At 40.4% G+C, this 15,116-nt stretch overlaps 1 protein-coding gene across 7 annotated transcripts in view; it reads left to right on the forward strand.

Annotated features, from left to right (window-relative positions):
• Positions 1 to 15,116, forward strand: part of Ctps2 (CTP synthase 2) — a 99,288-nt gene that overhangs the window by 15,954 nt on the left and 68,218 nt on the right. For all 7 annotated transcript variants that reach the window (XM_058572564.1, XM_058572565.1, XM_046424297.2 and 4 more), the window contains 4 exons: positions 6,796 to 6,912; positions 7,054 to 7,137; positions 8,751 to 8,831; positions 12,238 to 12,389. In XM_058572564.1, the coding sequence (XP_058428547.1) occupies positions 6,796 to 6,912; positions 7,054 to 7,137; positions 8,751 to 8,831; positions 12,238 to 12,389 (434 nt within the window). The remainder of the gene's footprint in view (positions 1 to 6,795; positions 6,913 to 7,053; positions 7,138 to 8,750; positions 8,832 to 12,237; positions 12,390 to 15,116) is intronic.

The following is a 15,116-nucleotide window of genomic DNA, read 5'->3' on the forward strand; positions in this document are numbered from 1 at the left end:
AGAATTACATTTATGTCCATCTCATCTAAATGTCAGTTAATCTAATTATCAGGCATGGGAATAGAATGTTGGATAGTATTGTTCCTAGAGTCAGACTGCTCAGGTTCAAATTTCTGCTGTGACCCCCCTACCCCCCCAAGTGACGTTTTTTGGTGCTGGGGATTGAACCCAGGGGTGCTTTACCATTGAGCCACATCCCAGCCCTTTTTAGTTTGTATTTTGAGACAGTCTCACTAAGTTGCTTAGAGTCTTGCTAATTTGCTGAGGCTGGCCTCAAACTTGTGATCTTCTTGCTTCAGCCTCCTGAGTCACTGGGTTTACATGTGTGCACCACCACACCAGCCCCAGGTGATATATTCTAGTGGTTGAGAGTCTGGTGCTGGACTACTTGGGTTAGCCCAGGTGGGTCTTTTGCCAGCTGTGTGATCTTGGACAAGTTCGCTTAACTTCTCTGTCTCAGTTCACTCATTTCCTAAATGGGCATAATAATAAAAATAACACTTATTGTTTTCATAATTAAGTCACTATACCTAGTGCTTAGAATGGTGTCAGAGATATAGGAAGTGCTCAAAATTATTAGCTAGTATTAGGATGCCTATATAATTTTTAGCACATTACTTATTGATAATAATATGATAATATGTAATACTGTAATAGCAAGGTGATAATGAAAGGATTGTTGAAGATTAAATGCAATAGTATAAAGCACTTGGCCTTATCTGGCATTTAGGAAGTGCTCAGTAAACACACATTAACCAGGCCAGGTGCAATGGTACATACCTATAATCCTAGCTATTCAGGAGGCTGAGGCAGGAGGATTACAAACTTGAGGCCAGCCTGGACAACTTTGCAAGACCCTGTTTCAAAATGAAAAATAAAAAAAGGACTGGGGATGTAGCTCAGTGGTAGAACACTCCTGGTTTCAATCCCTAGTAACACATGCACACACACACACAAACACACACAGACACAAAATATTCTAGCCAGCTGGGCGCATGCTTATAATCTCAGCTACCTGAGATCTGAGGCAGGCTTGTGAGTTCAAGGTGAGCCTGAGCAACATTGTGAGATACCATCTCAGAAACAAAATATATATATGAATATATTGGCTGTTATTATCGTTATATAAGCCTTTGCAGATTGATAATACGCTATGTAGAAGATCCGCTGTTAGTAGTACAGCTGATAAACTTAATATATGACATAGTACATTCATTTATACTATCTATATATTATACTATTGTAATAATATGACTGATCAATATAATATGAATACATAATGTAGAGTGTTACACAAAATTTTCTCTCATTGGGTATTTCTTTCTTCCTAATTTTCCCTGAGGAAAGATAAAATTCTTCCTTTCTAATTTTATATTATTTATTTTGCAGTACTGGGGATAAACCCAGAGCCTTGTGAATGTTAGGCAAGCATGCTATCAATGAATAACAAACAATAGCATGAACAAACAATAGCCCGAACCCCTGGCTATTGTTTTTGAGAATCTTCTTTGAACTAAACTTTTATGTTTCATTCTGGGGCCAGTGTACCTCACTCTTTTTGTCATCTTTTTATAAAGAAGTATACTGTAGATTTAGACTTTTAATTGTTGACATTTCCACTTGCATAATAGAATTAAGAATTCTTGGGGGCTGGGGATGTGGCTCAAGCAGTAGCGCGCTCGCCTGGCACGTGTGTGGCCCGGGTTCGATCCTCAGCACCACATACCAACAAAGATGTTGTGTCTGCCGAGTACTAAAAATAAATAAATAAATAAATATTTAAAAAAAAAAAGAATTCTCAGTGACAGCTGGGTGCAGTGGTGCAGGCCTGTAACCCCAGTGTTTTGGGAGGCTGAGGCAGGAGGATTGCAAGCTCAAGGCCAGCCTCAGCAATTTAGTGAGGCCCTCAATAACTTAGACCCTGTCTCAAAATTAAAACTAAAAAGGCTTGGGGATGTGGCTCAGTGGTTAAGTTCCCCAGGGCTTAATCTCTAATATAAAAAAAAAATTAAAAATTAAAAGAAAGAATTCTTACTGACAAAGCTGGGTGTGGTGGCAAGTGCCTGTAATCCCAGCTGCTCTGGAGGCTAAGGCCAGAGGGTTGTCTGAGCTCAGTAGCTGGCGACCAGCCTAGGCAATATAGACAAACCCCATCCCTGCACCCACCCCAAAAGAATCCTCAGGGACATCTCAAATTAAACTGAAGTTTCCATCTCAACAAGCAGCAAGCATTTTTAGGCCTGTACCTGGCACATTATTCCTTTTTTTGTCATTTCTAGGTTCTTTATTATTTATTTTTTTCTTATTCTGCCCTTGAATTTACTTTTTCAGTTTAGCAACCATTCATTTAGCACGTAATATGTACTAGCCTGGTGACAGCTGCCAGGGATGCAAGGATGGATGTGACTTCTTCAATGAAGAGAAGACCAACCTTGCACATCCATAAATTTGCTGCTGCTTTGGTTTTTAATCTAAGAGCAGGGTGTGGTGGTGCATGCCTGTAATCCCAGCAACTTGGTAGGATGAGACGGGAGGACCACAAGTTTGAGGCCAGCCTCAGCAATTTAGTAAAATCCTAAGCAACTTAGCGAGTTCCTGCCTCAAAATGAAAAAATTAAAAAAAGGGCTGGGGTTGTGCTTAGTGGTGAAGCACCCCTAGGTTCAATCCCCAGTACCAAAAAAAAAAAAAAAAAAAACAACAACAATTTTTAATCTAGTAGTCTCCCTTTATGTGTGGCAGATTCTTAGCTTGGATGTGTAAAACCTCAGATAGTATCAACTCTGTATGTACTATGTATTTTCCTACACATATATACTTAAAGTTAAAGGTTCATCAACATCTAAAAAATTTTTTTATTTTATTCATTTATTTATATGCAGTGCTGAGAATTGAATTGAGTGCCTCACACATGCTACGCAATTGCTCTACCACTGAGCCACAGCATCAGCCCTATAATAAAGTTTTAATGTATAAATTAGATGCAGTAAAAGGTCGAGTGATAACTAATAATAAATAGAAAATTATAACAACATATTATAATAAAAATTTAAACTTACGAACTGTTTATTTCTGGAGTTTTTCATTTAATATTTTTGAGCTGTGGCTGACTAGAGGTAATAAACTGTGGAAAGTGAAACCCTGCAGAAGAGGAACTGAAGGTTTCTGAACAGTGGTGACCTTGACCCAGAGGCACAGGAAAGGGAACTGCCCAGTTGGTGGAGAGAATGCTGTACCAGCAATGGCCACTTGAGGGCAGGCGTGGATAATGTTTGAAGTTTTAAAGTTTTGGCCTCTTCGCATTCTCTCCTAGAGTACTCCCACTAACAATCAGAAAAGGGATGGGAGTGTAGCTTAGTGATAGAATTCTTGCCTAGCATATGTGAGGTCCCGGGTGCCTCCTCCAGCACTTCAGAAAAAAAGAAGAAAGAAGAAGAAAAAAACCCCCAAGATATCTGCACATGGTTTCAGTTCAAGTGCAGACCTCTTCTCAAAAAATATCGTTTTTATTAAAATCTGGTGTGTTGTAGTGAGTGAGCTCTTACACTCTCCATCCCCACCAAATTCTTGCCTGCATGTGATATGTTTTTGCTACTTGGAGTTTCATAATTGTGTGATTCTCTTACAGAAAGGTCATATCATATATTCCTATTCCTTTTTGTTTGTTTGTTTGGTACTGGGGATCTAATCCAGGGGTGCTTTGCCATTGAGCTACATCCTCAACCTTTTTTTTAATTTTAAAATATTGTTTTAGTTGTAGGTGGACGTAACACCTTTATTTTATTTATTATTTATTTTTATGTGGTGCTGAGGATCAAACCCAGTGCCTCACAGGTGCTAGGGAAGTGCTCTACCACTGAGCCACAACCCCAGCCCAATCCCCAACCATTTTTATTTTCTTTAATTCTGAGATAGGGTGTCACTAAGTTGCTTTAATGCCTTGCTAAGTTGCTGAGGCTGGCTTTGAACTTGTGGTCCTCCTGTCTCAGCCTCCTGAGTTGCTGGGATTACAGGTGTGTGCCATTGCACCTGACCATATATTCTTATTCTTTCCATACTCAGGAATTTTGAATTTTAATTATGTTTTGTTATTTGAATTAAAGTTAGTAAGGAATAATCTCTTCCACATCAGGGTGGTCTTAGACTTCTTAGTTTGATTCTGTTGTAGTTTTGGTAACAGTTCACTAGAACACTTACTTAGAATTTATGTTACATCTCAATCACTAATCTCTCAGTGCACCATGCTGGGTGCTAGGCATGTGGCCTTGTGGGGATGCAGGTTGCTTTTGGTGGGTGTTCAGGGTCAGCTTTACTGAGGGATGCATCTCTCTTCTGGCTGAAGAAAAAAAAAAGAGCAAGCTGTAGATGAAGAAGGACACTGGGGGACCTTAAGGGCAGAAAGAGTGTGGCTCATTTTGGAGCAGACAGTAGGGCTAGGGGAACAGGTAAGATTAGAGACTTGGGCCGGATCATGAAGGGCCTGGAGGTGTTGAGATTTTAAATATTTTTTGGTGTAGATGGACACAACACAATGCATTTCTTTTTATGTGGTGCTCAGGGTTGAACCCGGGTACCGCCCATGCTAGGCAAGCACTCTACCACTGAGCCACAACCCCAGCCCCAGGAGTTGAGATTTTATTTTTTAGTGAAGCAGCGAGCTGAGGTACTAATAAGCTCAGGAGAGACATTTTGAATCTTTTTTTTTTTTGCTGTGCTGGGAATGGAACCGAGGACCTTGCATATACTCTAATGGTGGGAGCTATACTCCTAGCTCCATATTTTAAATTTTTAAAAGTTTCTCTGGGGGCTGGGGTTTGGCTTAGTAGTAGAGTGCTTGCCTAGCATGTGTGAGGTACTGGGTTCGATTCTCAGCACCACATAAAAATAAATGGAATAAAGGTCCATTGACAACTAAAGAATATTTAAAAAAAATAGTTACTCTGCTGGTGTGAGACAAATGCTTTCATTGTAGGATGGGACAGGGTGGAAGTTGGAAGACCATTTAGATTGGAGGTCTGCAACCTTTTTCTATGAAGGACATGATACTAAATATTTACAGCTTTGCAGGTCAGAGAATCTGTGTCACAACCTCTCAATTCTGTCATTAAGTGTGAAACAGCCTTAGACAATATGTAAGGGAATGGGCAGGGATGGGGGTGTACTTGACTGACAAAGCATTTGTGTATTTGTAAGGATCTCTTGATCTCTAGCACTGCAAAAACAAAAATAATGGGCATAGCTGTGTGCCACTCAGGCTTTATTTATAAAAGCAGGCACTGGGCCTTAGTTTACCCATCCCCTGGTTTAGATTATTACAATTATCCTGGCAAAAGACAATACTAGCTGGGTGCATCTAGGATGGTAGTGGTAGAGAGATTCTCAGGAGATTTTGAACTATGACCCACTAGACTAGGTTGGGTGAAGAGAAGACCATTCAGTCAGTAGAGGGAGATGCTCTTTGCTGTGATGTAGAAGCACCAAGGAATGCAGGCTTTGGTGGGGGGGTTGATGGGGGACAAGAGTTTACTTTGGGAAGCATTAAGCTAGAGTAATTGTTGAGCCACCTAAGGTCTCAAGGACACAATGGCTCCAAAACTCAATGCTGTAGGGAGAGGGTAGGGTTACAAGATTTCAGATCCATCCAGGTAGCTGAAGCCAGAGACGATGGTGAAATCTGGAACTGGGCTCACTATGATCCCTCCTCCTTCAACATCTGCATCATTCCACTGAGTACTCAAGTTTATTATGATAATTTTTTTCTCTTTTGTGGTACTGGGGATTGAATCCAGAGGTGCCCTACCACTGAGCTACATCCACAGACTTCTAAATTTTATTTTGAGAAAGGTGCTAAGAGAGGCCTTGAACTTGCCATCCTCCTGCCTCAGCTTCCTGAGTTGCTGGGATTACAGGCGTGTGCCACTGCACCCAGCAAGTTTTACTCTTGAGCCCTGTCTTGCTTTTCTTGTTAAATTCTGATCTCCTTAGGAACATGTCTCAAATTCTTCCCAACACCTTGCTTATAGTGTTGAGCATGTAGTAGAGGCTCAAATACTGGAGAATACATTTTCAAATCCATGTGATAGTCTTTAAGTATTTAATATAAAGAGGATGAATGAGTTAATGTGAATTTTATCTTGGTCTAAGTGAAATGCTTTAAGTAACTTTATTGGAACCACATTGTAAATTAAGTTGACATTTATCAAAGGATTACACTGTAAGGAACATTCATAGGGCTTTTGGTACTATTTGTTTCAGAAAGCCAGCATGTTTTAATAAGATGATTCAATTTTTATAGGCAACACCGTAAGGAGTCGTGTAGGCATGTGTATGTGAGTGTGTATAGAATGTGGGAGAAAGAGAGAGAGGGAATGCTCATTTTTAAATTCAGACAGAACCAGGTGATTCTCACCTTTCTCATATTGTCACTGGATTTGAATTTTTCTTCCTATTGGAACCACTGGTAGAAAGTAGCTTACCTTGCCCCCTCTGTGGTCCTATTGCTCTTTCTTTTTTGGGGGGGGGGGTACCTGGGATTGAACCCAGGGGCACTTAACCACTGAGCCACATCCCCAGCCCTCCTTATTATATTTTATTTTATTTTGAGACCAGGCCTCACTAAGTTGCTGAGGCTGGCCTTGAACTTGTGATCTTCCTGCCTCAGCCTTATGAGCCGCTGGGTTAGGCACGCACCACCACACCCAGCATTGTGCTCAGATTATTAAGAATTATTCTGTTAGCTTCTGGACTAATGGAAAATGTTGAGTCCTTTGTGTCTTATTTTTGTTTTCCATTCCCAGCTGGGAGGCACCATCGGAGACATCGAGGGAATGCCATTTGTGGAAGCATTCAGACAATTCCAGTTTAAGGCAAAAAGAGAGAATTTCTATAATATCCATGTCAGTCTTGTCCCACAGGTAGGCTTTCCAGATAAGTATATGGACAGCAACTTTGCTCAATATTTCTATGATATATGTGTCCTATATTTGAAACTGGGGAGCCATTAATTGTCCAAAAGGCTACTTGTCTGGTGTATTGACAGACTCATTTCTTTTTAGCCCAGTGCTACTGGAGAACAAAAAACTAAACCCACACAAAACAGTGTCCGTGCGCTGAGGGGATTGGGTTTGTCTCCAGATCTGGTGAGTTAACCACAGTGGGTAAGTTTATCCCTAAAATCTCTTGGAGTAGGACCTCCATATCTTTTTTTTTTTCTGGTGCTGGGGATTGAACCCAGGACCTTGCACATGCTAAGCACGTGCTCTGTCTCTAAACTACACTCCCAGCCCTTAATCTGTTACCTCATCCAAGTTCTTTGTAGTTATCCAATGGTTCCTTATGACAATGAGCTTTTTGTATCTGGGAACCAGGAAAGGCTTATTTCCTTATGTTTAAATTGACCATTTATTCTTCTCCAGGCCCTCATTTGATTGGCCACATTGACAGCTGGGCAAGTGCAATGGTCTTGCCATTTGTGTGGTTCCTGGATCCTTTAGATTGAAGGTGGGATCCTGGGATTTTTCTGTGACCCTGATAAAGATGGACTATCACTGCAATTGTTATTATTATTACTATTTTTGGTGGTGCTGGGGATTGAACCCAGGGCCTTGTGAATGTGAGGCAAGCGCTCTACCAACTGAGCTGTATCCCCAGCCCCACTACTGTTATTTTAGTCTAAAGAGCGGTGTGGCCTTGTAGCACATAATCTGGTTATCACCAATAATCTAGATCAGGGATCTGCAAATAATAGTTCTCAATTTAGCTGCCTATTTTTGTAAATAAAGTTTTTTTTTTTTAATCAGGGATCCAACCCAGGGGTGCTTAACCACAGAGCCACATCCCCAACCCTTTTTATATTTTATTTATTTAATTTATTTTTTTTAAAGAGAGTGAGAGAGAGAGAATTTTTTTTAATATTTATTTTTTTTTAGTTTTCGGCGGACACAACATCTTTGTTTGTATGTGGTGCTGAGGATCGAACCCGGGCCGCACGCATGCCAGGCGAGCGCGCTACCGCTTGAGCCACATCCCCAGCCCTTTATATTTTATTTTGAGACGGGGTCTCACTAAGTTGCTGAGGCTGGCTTCTTTTTTTTTTTTTTTCATATGGGGGATTGAACTCGGGGGCACTGGACCACTGAGCCACATCCCCAGCCCTATTTTGTATTTTATTTAGAGACAGGGTCTCTCTGAGTTGCTTACTGCCTTGAAGTTGCTGAGGCGGCTTTCAACTTGTGATCCTCCTATCTCAGCCTCCCCAGCTGCTGGGATTACAAGCACGAGCTACTGCGCCCAACTTGGAGATAAAGTTTTATTGGCATGCACTCAGTTATTTCCATATTGTCTATAGCTCCTTCTGCACCGCAGCAGCACAGCTGAGGATCAGGACAGTGACTGACCTGTCAATTTAAAATAGTTCCCAACTGGGCTTTTGGAGAAAAGGTTCATCAACCCCTGATCTAGCTCTTTTCTTGTATTTAATGAAGCAACACTTGTGAGCCTTGCCTCTGTTCATCAGAGATGTGCTGACATTTTGAGCTCTTTCTGGTAGATTTGTATTGAATTTGATTGTTTCCTTATATTAGTGCTGAGCCCAATATGTAGTAGTCTAGTGGACTGCTTTAAACTGAGCAATCGCATACCTGGCCAAATCTCTTGTACTGTAAAGAAATGAATATAGTGTTATGCTAAAAATCAGTGCAACATGAACATCCCAGTTCCCACTTGCTGACCTGTGCATAACTGGCCTTGACAGATTGTCTGCCGAAGTTCAACACCCATTGAGATGGCCGTGAAGGAGAAGATTTCTATGTTCTGTCACGTAAACCCTGAACAGGTTGGTGCTGCCCTTCAGATTTTATTGTCTTGCACGAGCTTCTTCTGAAGCCAGAGTTTAGTACCTCTTCAATATTGTATTGTTTTGGGGGGCACTTACATAAGGTTTGGGGGCATCTTATCCAGCTATGGCTCCCTAACTCTTAAGTGAACAATCTTGAGTCTCCTGATTCCTTAGACATCATTCCTTAATTTATAGGCACAAACCCACTGTGAGCTTTTTAACTCACAAACTTCACATAGGTCTCTCACTATTTTGAGACAGGGTCAGCCAATAAACCTGAGAGACTTGCTAAATTACCGAGGCTGGCCTGGAACTTGTAATCCTCATGCCTCAGCCTCTTGAGTTTGTTGGGATTGCAGGTGTGTGGCACCACACCCAGCTTCTCCTAATTGTCTTTTTAATCATATCTTTCCTTCTGGACACTTAACTGCTTTCATTTGTTTCTCCTTTGTACAGCTTAACTCACCCCAAGCCACACCAGTACAGTAACACTTGTTCTCTCTCTGCTAATCACAACAGTGGCCTCAGTTCGTAGCATTACTATAGAAACTGTACTATGACTTGGGCTCAGGCCCTAAGTTCTGCAGAACTTTTCACCTGAGTATTGTGATAAATTAGTTTTTCTTTTTCTTTCCTTCTCCTATTTATTGTCTTTTGTTTCCAAGGGCTGGGACTTGGCTATAGTTTATAAAGTGGCATAATGGTGCTCAGGCAAAGGATGAGGTTTGGCAGAAACCTTTTCTACATATGAACCCTGAGTTCTCTGAAGTCTAAAAACCATTTAATGGGGTTTTTAATATCTTGGGAGGCAGGCTGATGAAGAGCCTCCTGCCTGATGCTTCAAAGTCAGTAAATGAGTTGGAACTACTTTGAAAAAATAGAGAACTCTTTTGTCTTTGTCTTTTGTCATACCATTTTTGTTTTCTTTCAGTCGTTTGGAGTACCCATCCTATTGGTGTAGATAGTACTTTGTGTATATATTTTGAGATAGGGTCTTGCTAAGTTGGTAAAGCTGGTCTCAAACTTGCAATCCTCCTGTCTCAGCCTCCTGAGGCCACTGGAATTATAGATGTATGTCACCACACCTAACTAGTCTCCCCACTTCTTAATTGCAGCCTTTTCATGAGTAGTGGTGAATCTGCATTTCAAGTTGTTTTCATCTGTATCTCTGAGGAGGTGATGAAGAGGGCCACAGGCATCTCTGTGGATGGCCCATCACCATATTTGAAAAATGTCTCTCTCTGGCCTGGAGGATAAATGAGTAAATAGTTCCACATTTCATGCCTTCCACTTTTGGGAGTTGCAGCTGGGCAGAGATTTCATTAGCAATTGGGGTGGAGCCCCATACTGGTGATATCTTGTGTCTTGGAATTGCATTGGTGCATGCACAAGAGAGGCTCTGTAATCTGAGTATCAAGTTGATGATATTCAAACAGCTTAAGAACACTTGACTTAGAGCTATGGGCTTGGGTAGACTGAACACAGAGTTGGCAGAACATTTCTTGGCATTTATTTAGGATGTGACAGATCCTTAAATGACTACAAGTAGCCCCTTGGATGTATTTGAGAGGCTGTTGAAAGCTCATTAGGGTAAATGTGAAAAACAACCACAGCCAGATATCAGCTGCTATTTAAAAGTATTCTTCTCTTCTAACAGGTATAATTAATTTTACTGTGGTCAATGTGCACCAGCAAATGTACCCAAATGAAGGGAGCAGGGGACAAGATTACAGACAGAAGCAACTATAGTAGCAGTGACAATAAACGAAGGGACAAATAAACTATATACTCACACTTAGAAGACAAGGTGCATGTGTTCAGTGCGACTGCTTTAACTCACACGTAAAAGATGGTGGCTTGGACAGTGCATCTTGGATATTGATCTATAAAGCATCTACATTCTAATACCAAGTCTCTGACAACAGTACAGGGTCACTTCTGATACTAATTACCCAGAGTGAGCATCCAATGCCACAGATTTAAGGACTCACTTTCTTATAAGACCCCCCCACCCCACTTCATGCAAGTTTCCATTGTTCCCAAGCCACCCGAGCTTCTGCCAGCTAACTACAAGTTTGGGGCTTCCGTGATCCCCTTCTTTGATAGTGCACTAGAATAACTCACAGAACTCAGAAAATGCTGTATTTATAGTTCCTATTTTATTATAAAAGTGCAAATGAACAGCTAGATGAAGAGATGCAAAGGGTAAGGTCTAGGAAAGTTCTAGGCACAGGACTTGCTGAATCAGGGTGTGTGTCCCTCTTGGTACCTTTATATAGTTTCCCACTGGGAAGTTCCCCTACAAGCTTTGCTCTTCCAAAGTTTTTATTGGGGTATTATATGTAGGCATGATTGAATATCTGGCCACGTGTTTGAACTCAATCCCCATCCCCCCACTTCTTCCCCCCCCCCACTTCTTCCCCCCCCCCCACTTCTTCCCTCCCCACAGGTTAGGCTGGTGGCTGAAAGTTCCAGTCCTCTAATCACTTGGTTTATTTTTCTGGTCACCATTCTCATCCTGAAGCTATCTAGGGGCACCGGGAGTCACCTCAGCTGCATAATAAAGATACTCTATTACTCAGGAAACTCTGAAGATTTTTCAAGTGCTGTACCAGGAACTGGGGACAAATATCAGTCAGTTGTCTTTCATCATTTTCAAGTGATTGGTTTTAGGACCCCTCTGGATACCAAATTCTGTGGGGCTCAAGTTCTATTTTAATATAAAATGGTGCCCATAACTTACATATATCCTCTTTTTTTAATTAAATTTTTTTTGTACCAGGGATTGAACCCAGGGATGCTTAACCACTGAGCTACATTCCCAGTTCTTTAAATTTTTTCTTTTGAGGCAGGGTCTTACTAAGTTGCTGAGGCTGGCTTTGAACTTCAGATCCTCCTGCCTCAGCCTCTGGAGCTGTTGGGATTATAGACATGAGCCACCTTTGTGCCTGGTCACATCCTCCTGTATACTTTTATTTATCTTTAGGTTGCTTATAATGTCAAATACAATGCAAATACTATGTAAATCGTTGTTATGCAATACTGTTTAGGAATAATGACAAGAAAAAAGTCTGTACGTGTTCAATACAGATGCAGATATTATTTTCTGAGTATTTTTGATCCATGGTTGGTTATATCCATCAGATATGTGGAATCCGTGGATATTGCTGTATATTTACTTTTTATTTTAACATGATACCCATTGTTCTGGAAGTAGAGTAATGAACTCAAAGAGTTTTGTTATTAAATCAAACTCACCTTGTATTAATTCTGACTCTCATTTAGGTTACTGCATTTTCTTATATCAATATAAATAAACTGCCAGTCTCTTGAGTTTTGTCTCATTTCTGTGGCACATTTGAGGCGATCTATCTAAGAGTGGTGTTTTATTATTATTGATTAGGTCATATGTATCCATGATGTTTCTTCTACCTACCGAGTGCCTGTGCTTTTGGAAGAACAAGGCATTGTTAAATACTTTAAAGAGCGATTGGACCTGCCCATTGGTGATTCTTCAAGCAATTTGCTTTTCAAGTGGAAGAATATGGCTGACAGGTATGTGAAAGGAATTACTTATAGAATCTTTAATAATTCCTGTACTCTGAAAATGTCTGGAGCCTTTGATTTTTGCATTACTTAAACCAAAGTGAATTGAAGGAATTTTTACCTAGAAGGAATATTTTTAATTCTGGAAGGATTTTAAAATTTTTATTTATTTTTATTTTTTAAATTTTTGTAGCTGTAGATGGGCAGCATGCCTTTATTTTATTAGTCTATTTTTATGTGGTGCTGAGGATCGAACCCAGTGCCTCATATGTGCAAGGCAAGTACTCTTCCACTGAGCTACAGCCCCAGGAAGGATTTTTTTTATATTTAATTTTTTTAGTTAGTGGTGGACACAGTGTCTTTATTTTACTTTATGTGGTGCTGAGGATTGAACCTAGTGCCTCACACATGCAAGGCAAGCACTCTACCTCTGAGCCACAACCCCACCCCTAGGATTTTATTTATTTGTTTTTCTCTCTCTTTCTCCCTTTTTTCTCTCTCTCTCTTTTCTCTCTTTCAGTACTGGTGATTGATCCCAAGAACACTCTACCACTGAGCCATATCCCCAGCCCATTTTTATTTTATATTTTGAGACAGGATCTTGCTAAATTGCTGAGGCTGGCCTTGAACTTGTGATCCTTTTGCCTCGCCTCCCCAATAGCTGGGATTACATGCATGTACCACCATGCCGGGCTAGTTTATTCCTTATGAAGTTTTACACTTTTTAAATGTTGCAAGCTTTTTGTTCTGTTTTGTTTGTTTTTAAGACTTGGCTAACATTTCCTGAAGAAAATCCTGTTGAGTGGGAAGTTTCAGCTATTACCATTAATGTTCAATTCTGCAGCTATTAACTAGTTAATATCATTATTAAAATTCCTGACAGGTTTTAGCTTTAATATAACTATTTTAATTTAAGCCAAGTTTGCTTAAATTTCAAGTCCTAAAAATAAATCCCAGAACCCTGTTTTCTTTTCTTCAATGCAGTTGAGGTGTGACTCTACAAGTCACAGGCTATCTGATTGCTTATGCAGCTTAGGTCAGTAGATTCTGGATTCAGACTCTGGCTGTCTTACTAACTGTAAATCTGGGTAGATTACTTCACTTCTCTTGGCTCATCATATTATCTATACATATCAGGGGCCTACCAGTACCCACCTAGTGGGAATTAACGAGAGAAAACACAGGACTTCACATTGAGTCAGGCACCAAGTATTGGTTGCTGATGTTGGCAACCATAATTAAAATTATTTGACTGTGACAAAATCACTGAGTATGGTAGACTGAAATACTCTTGCCCTTTCACTTAAATATTTTTTTTTTTCGTTTTTTGGTTCTGTGCTAAGCAGGTGCTCTGCCACTGAGTTATACCCCCACACCACTTTCACTTAAACAACAACAACAACAAACAGCCCCGAAACTGCTTTAGACTTTCTGGGGCAAGTAGAATCAAGAATAATGCAAAATTTCTGACTTAGGTACTCTAATAAATAATGATATAATCAAGCCTCTGCCCTCTAGAAAGCTTTAAAGAATCTGTCATTTTGTAGGAATTTTCTGAGTAGCTTGGAGCTGATCCTCTTTAGCACTAGGATTTTTAGTATTTAACTCTTTTATTGAAAATAGCTTTATGCTTCTAAACTTTCTTTTATTATTATTATAATATTTTTAAATATTTATTTTTCAGTTGTTGTTGGACACAATACTTTTATGTGGTGCTGAGTATCGAACCCAGGTCCTGACAAGTGCTAAGCGAGTGCTCTACAGCTGAGCCACAACCCCAGCCTGATTTCTATTATTATTACCATTATTATTATTGGTACTGGGGATTGAACTCAGCATTTCTTTCCCACTGAACTACACCCCCAGGCCAACCCCCACTTTAAAATCTTTTACTTTGAGAAAGGCTCTCACTAAGTTGCTGAGGCTGGCCTCAAACTTGTGATTCTCCTGCCTTAGCCTCCTGAGTTGCTGGGATTACAGGCATGTGCCACCATGCCTGGGTGCTTATATGCTTTCTAAAGCCAAATGTTTGGTCTTTGTATTAGTTTACTGTAGCTGCTGTAACAAAGTACCATAACCTGTGTGGCTTTAAACAATAGAAATTTATTCTCTCATAGTCCTGGAGACCAGAAGTTCCAAATCAAGATATCCATAGGGTTAGTTCCTTCTGGAAACTCTGGAGTATCTGTCCCATGCCCCTCTTCTACTTTCTAGTGGCTTCCTGCAATCCTTGATGTTCCTTGGCATATGGTCCTAACACTCTAATCTCTGCCTCTGTGTTTATATCACCCTTTCCCTTGTGTCTTCTCCCATTCTCTTCTTTTGGAAGTATGCTTGTCGTTGGATTTATGGCCCACCCTAATCCAAGATGATTTCATCTGGAGATCCCTAACTTAGTTGTATCAACAAAAACCCTTTTTCCACATAAGGGGGACATATTATTTAGGTGGGCACCATTAGCTTTATCATAGTCTTTACTCAAAGGAGATGTTGATAATTCCACATGGGCTGTGATATTGGTTAACTGATAATGGTGATGTAGGATATCCACTTTTTTTGTGGTGCTGGAGATGGAACCCAGGGCCTCACACATGCTAGGCAAGTGCTCTACCATTGAGTTCCACCACCAGTTCCTATTCTTTCTTTCTTTTTTTTTTTTTTTGGTACTGGGTATTGAACTCAGAGACACTTTACCACTGAGCCACATCCCCAGCCCTATTTTGTATTTTATTTAGA

The sequence above is a fragment of the Marmota monax genome, unplaced genomic scaffold (assembly GCF_021218885.2).
Source record: "Marmota monax isolate L192 unplaced genomic scaffold, Marmota_monax_Labrador192_F-V1.1 WCK01_AAM20220418_F8-fsc00089, whole genome shotgun sequence".
NCBI classification, from domain to species: domain Eukaryota; kingdom Metazoa; phylum Chordata; class Mammalia; order Rodentia; family Sciuridae; genus Marmota; species Marmota monax.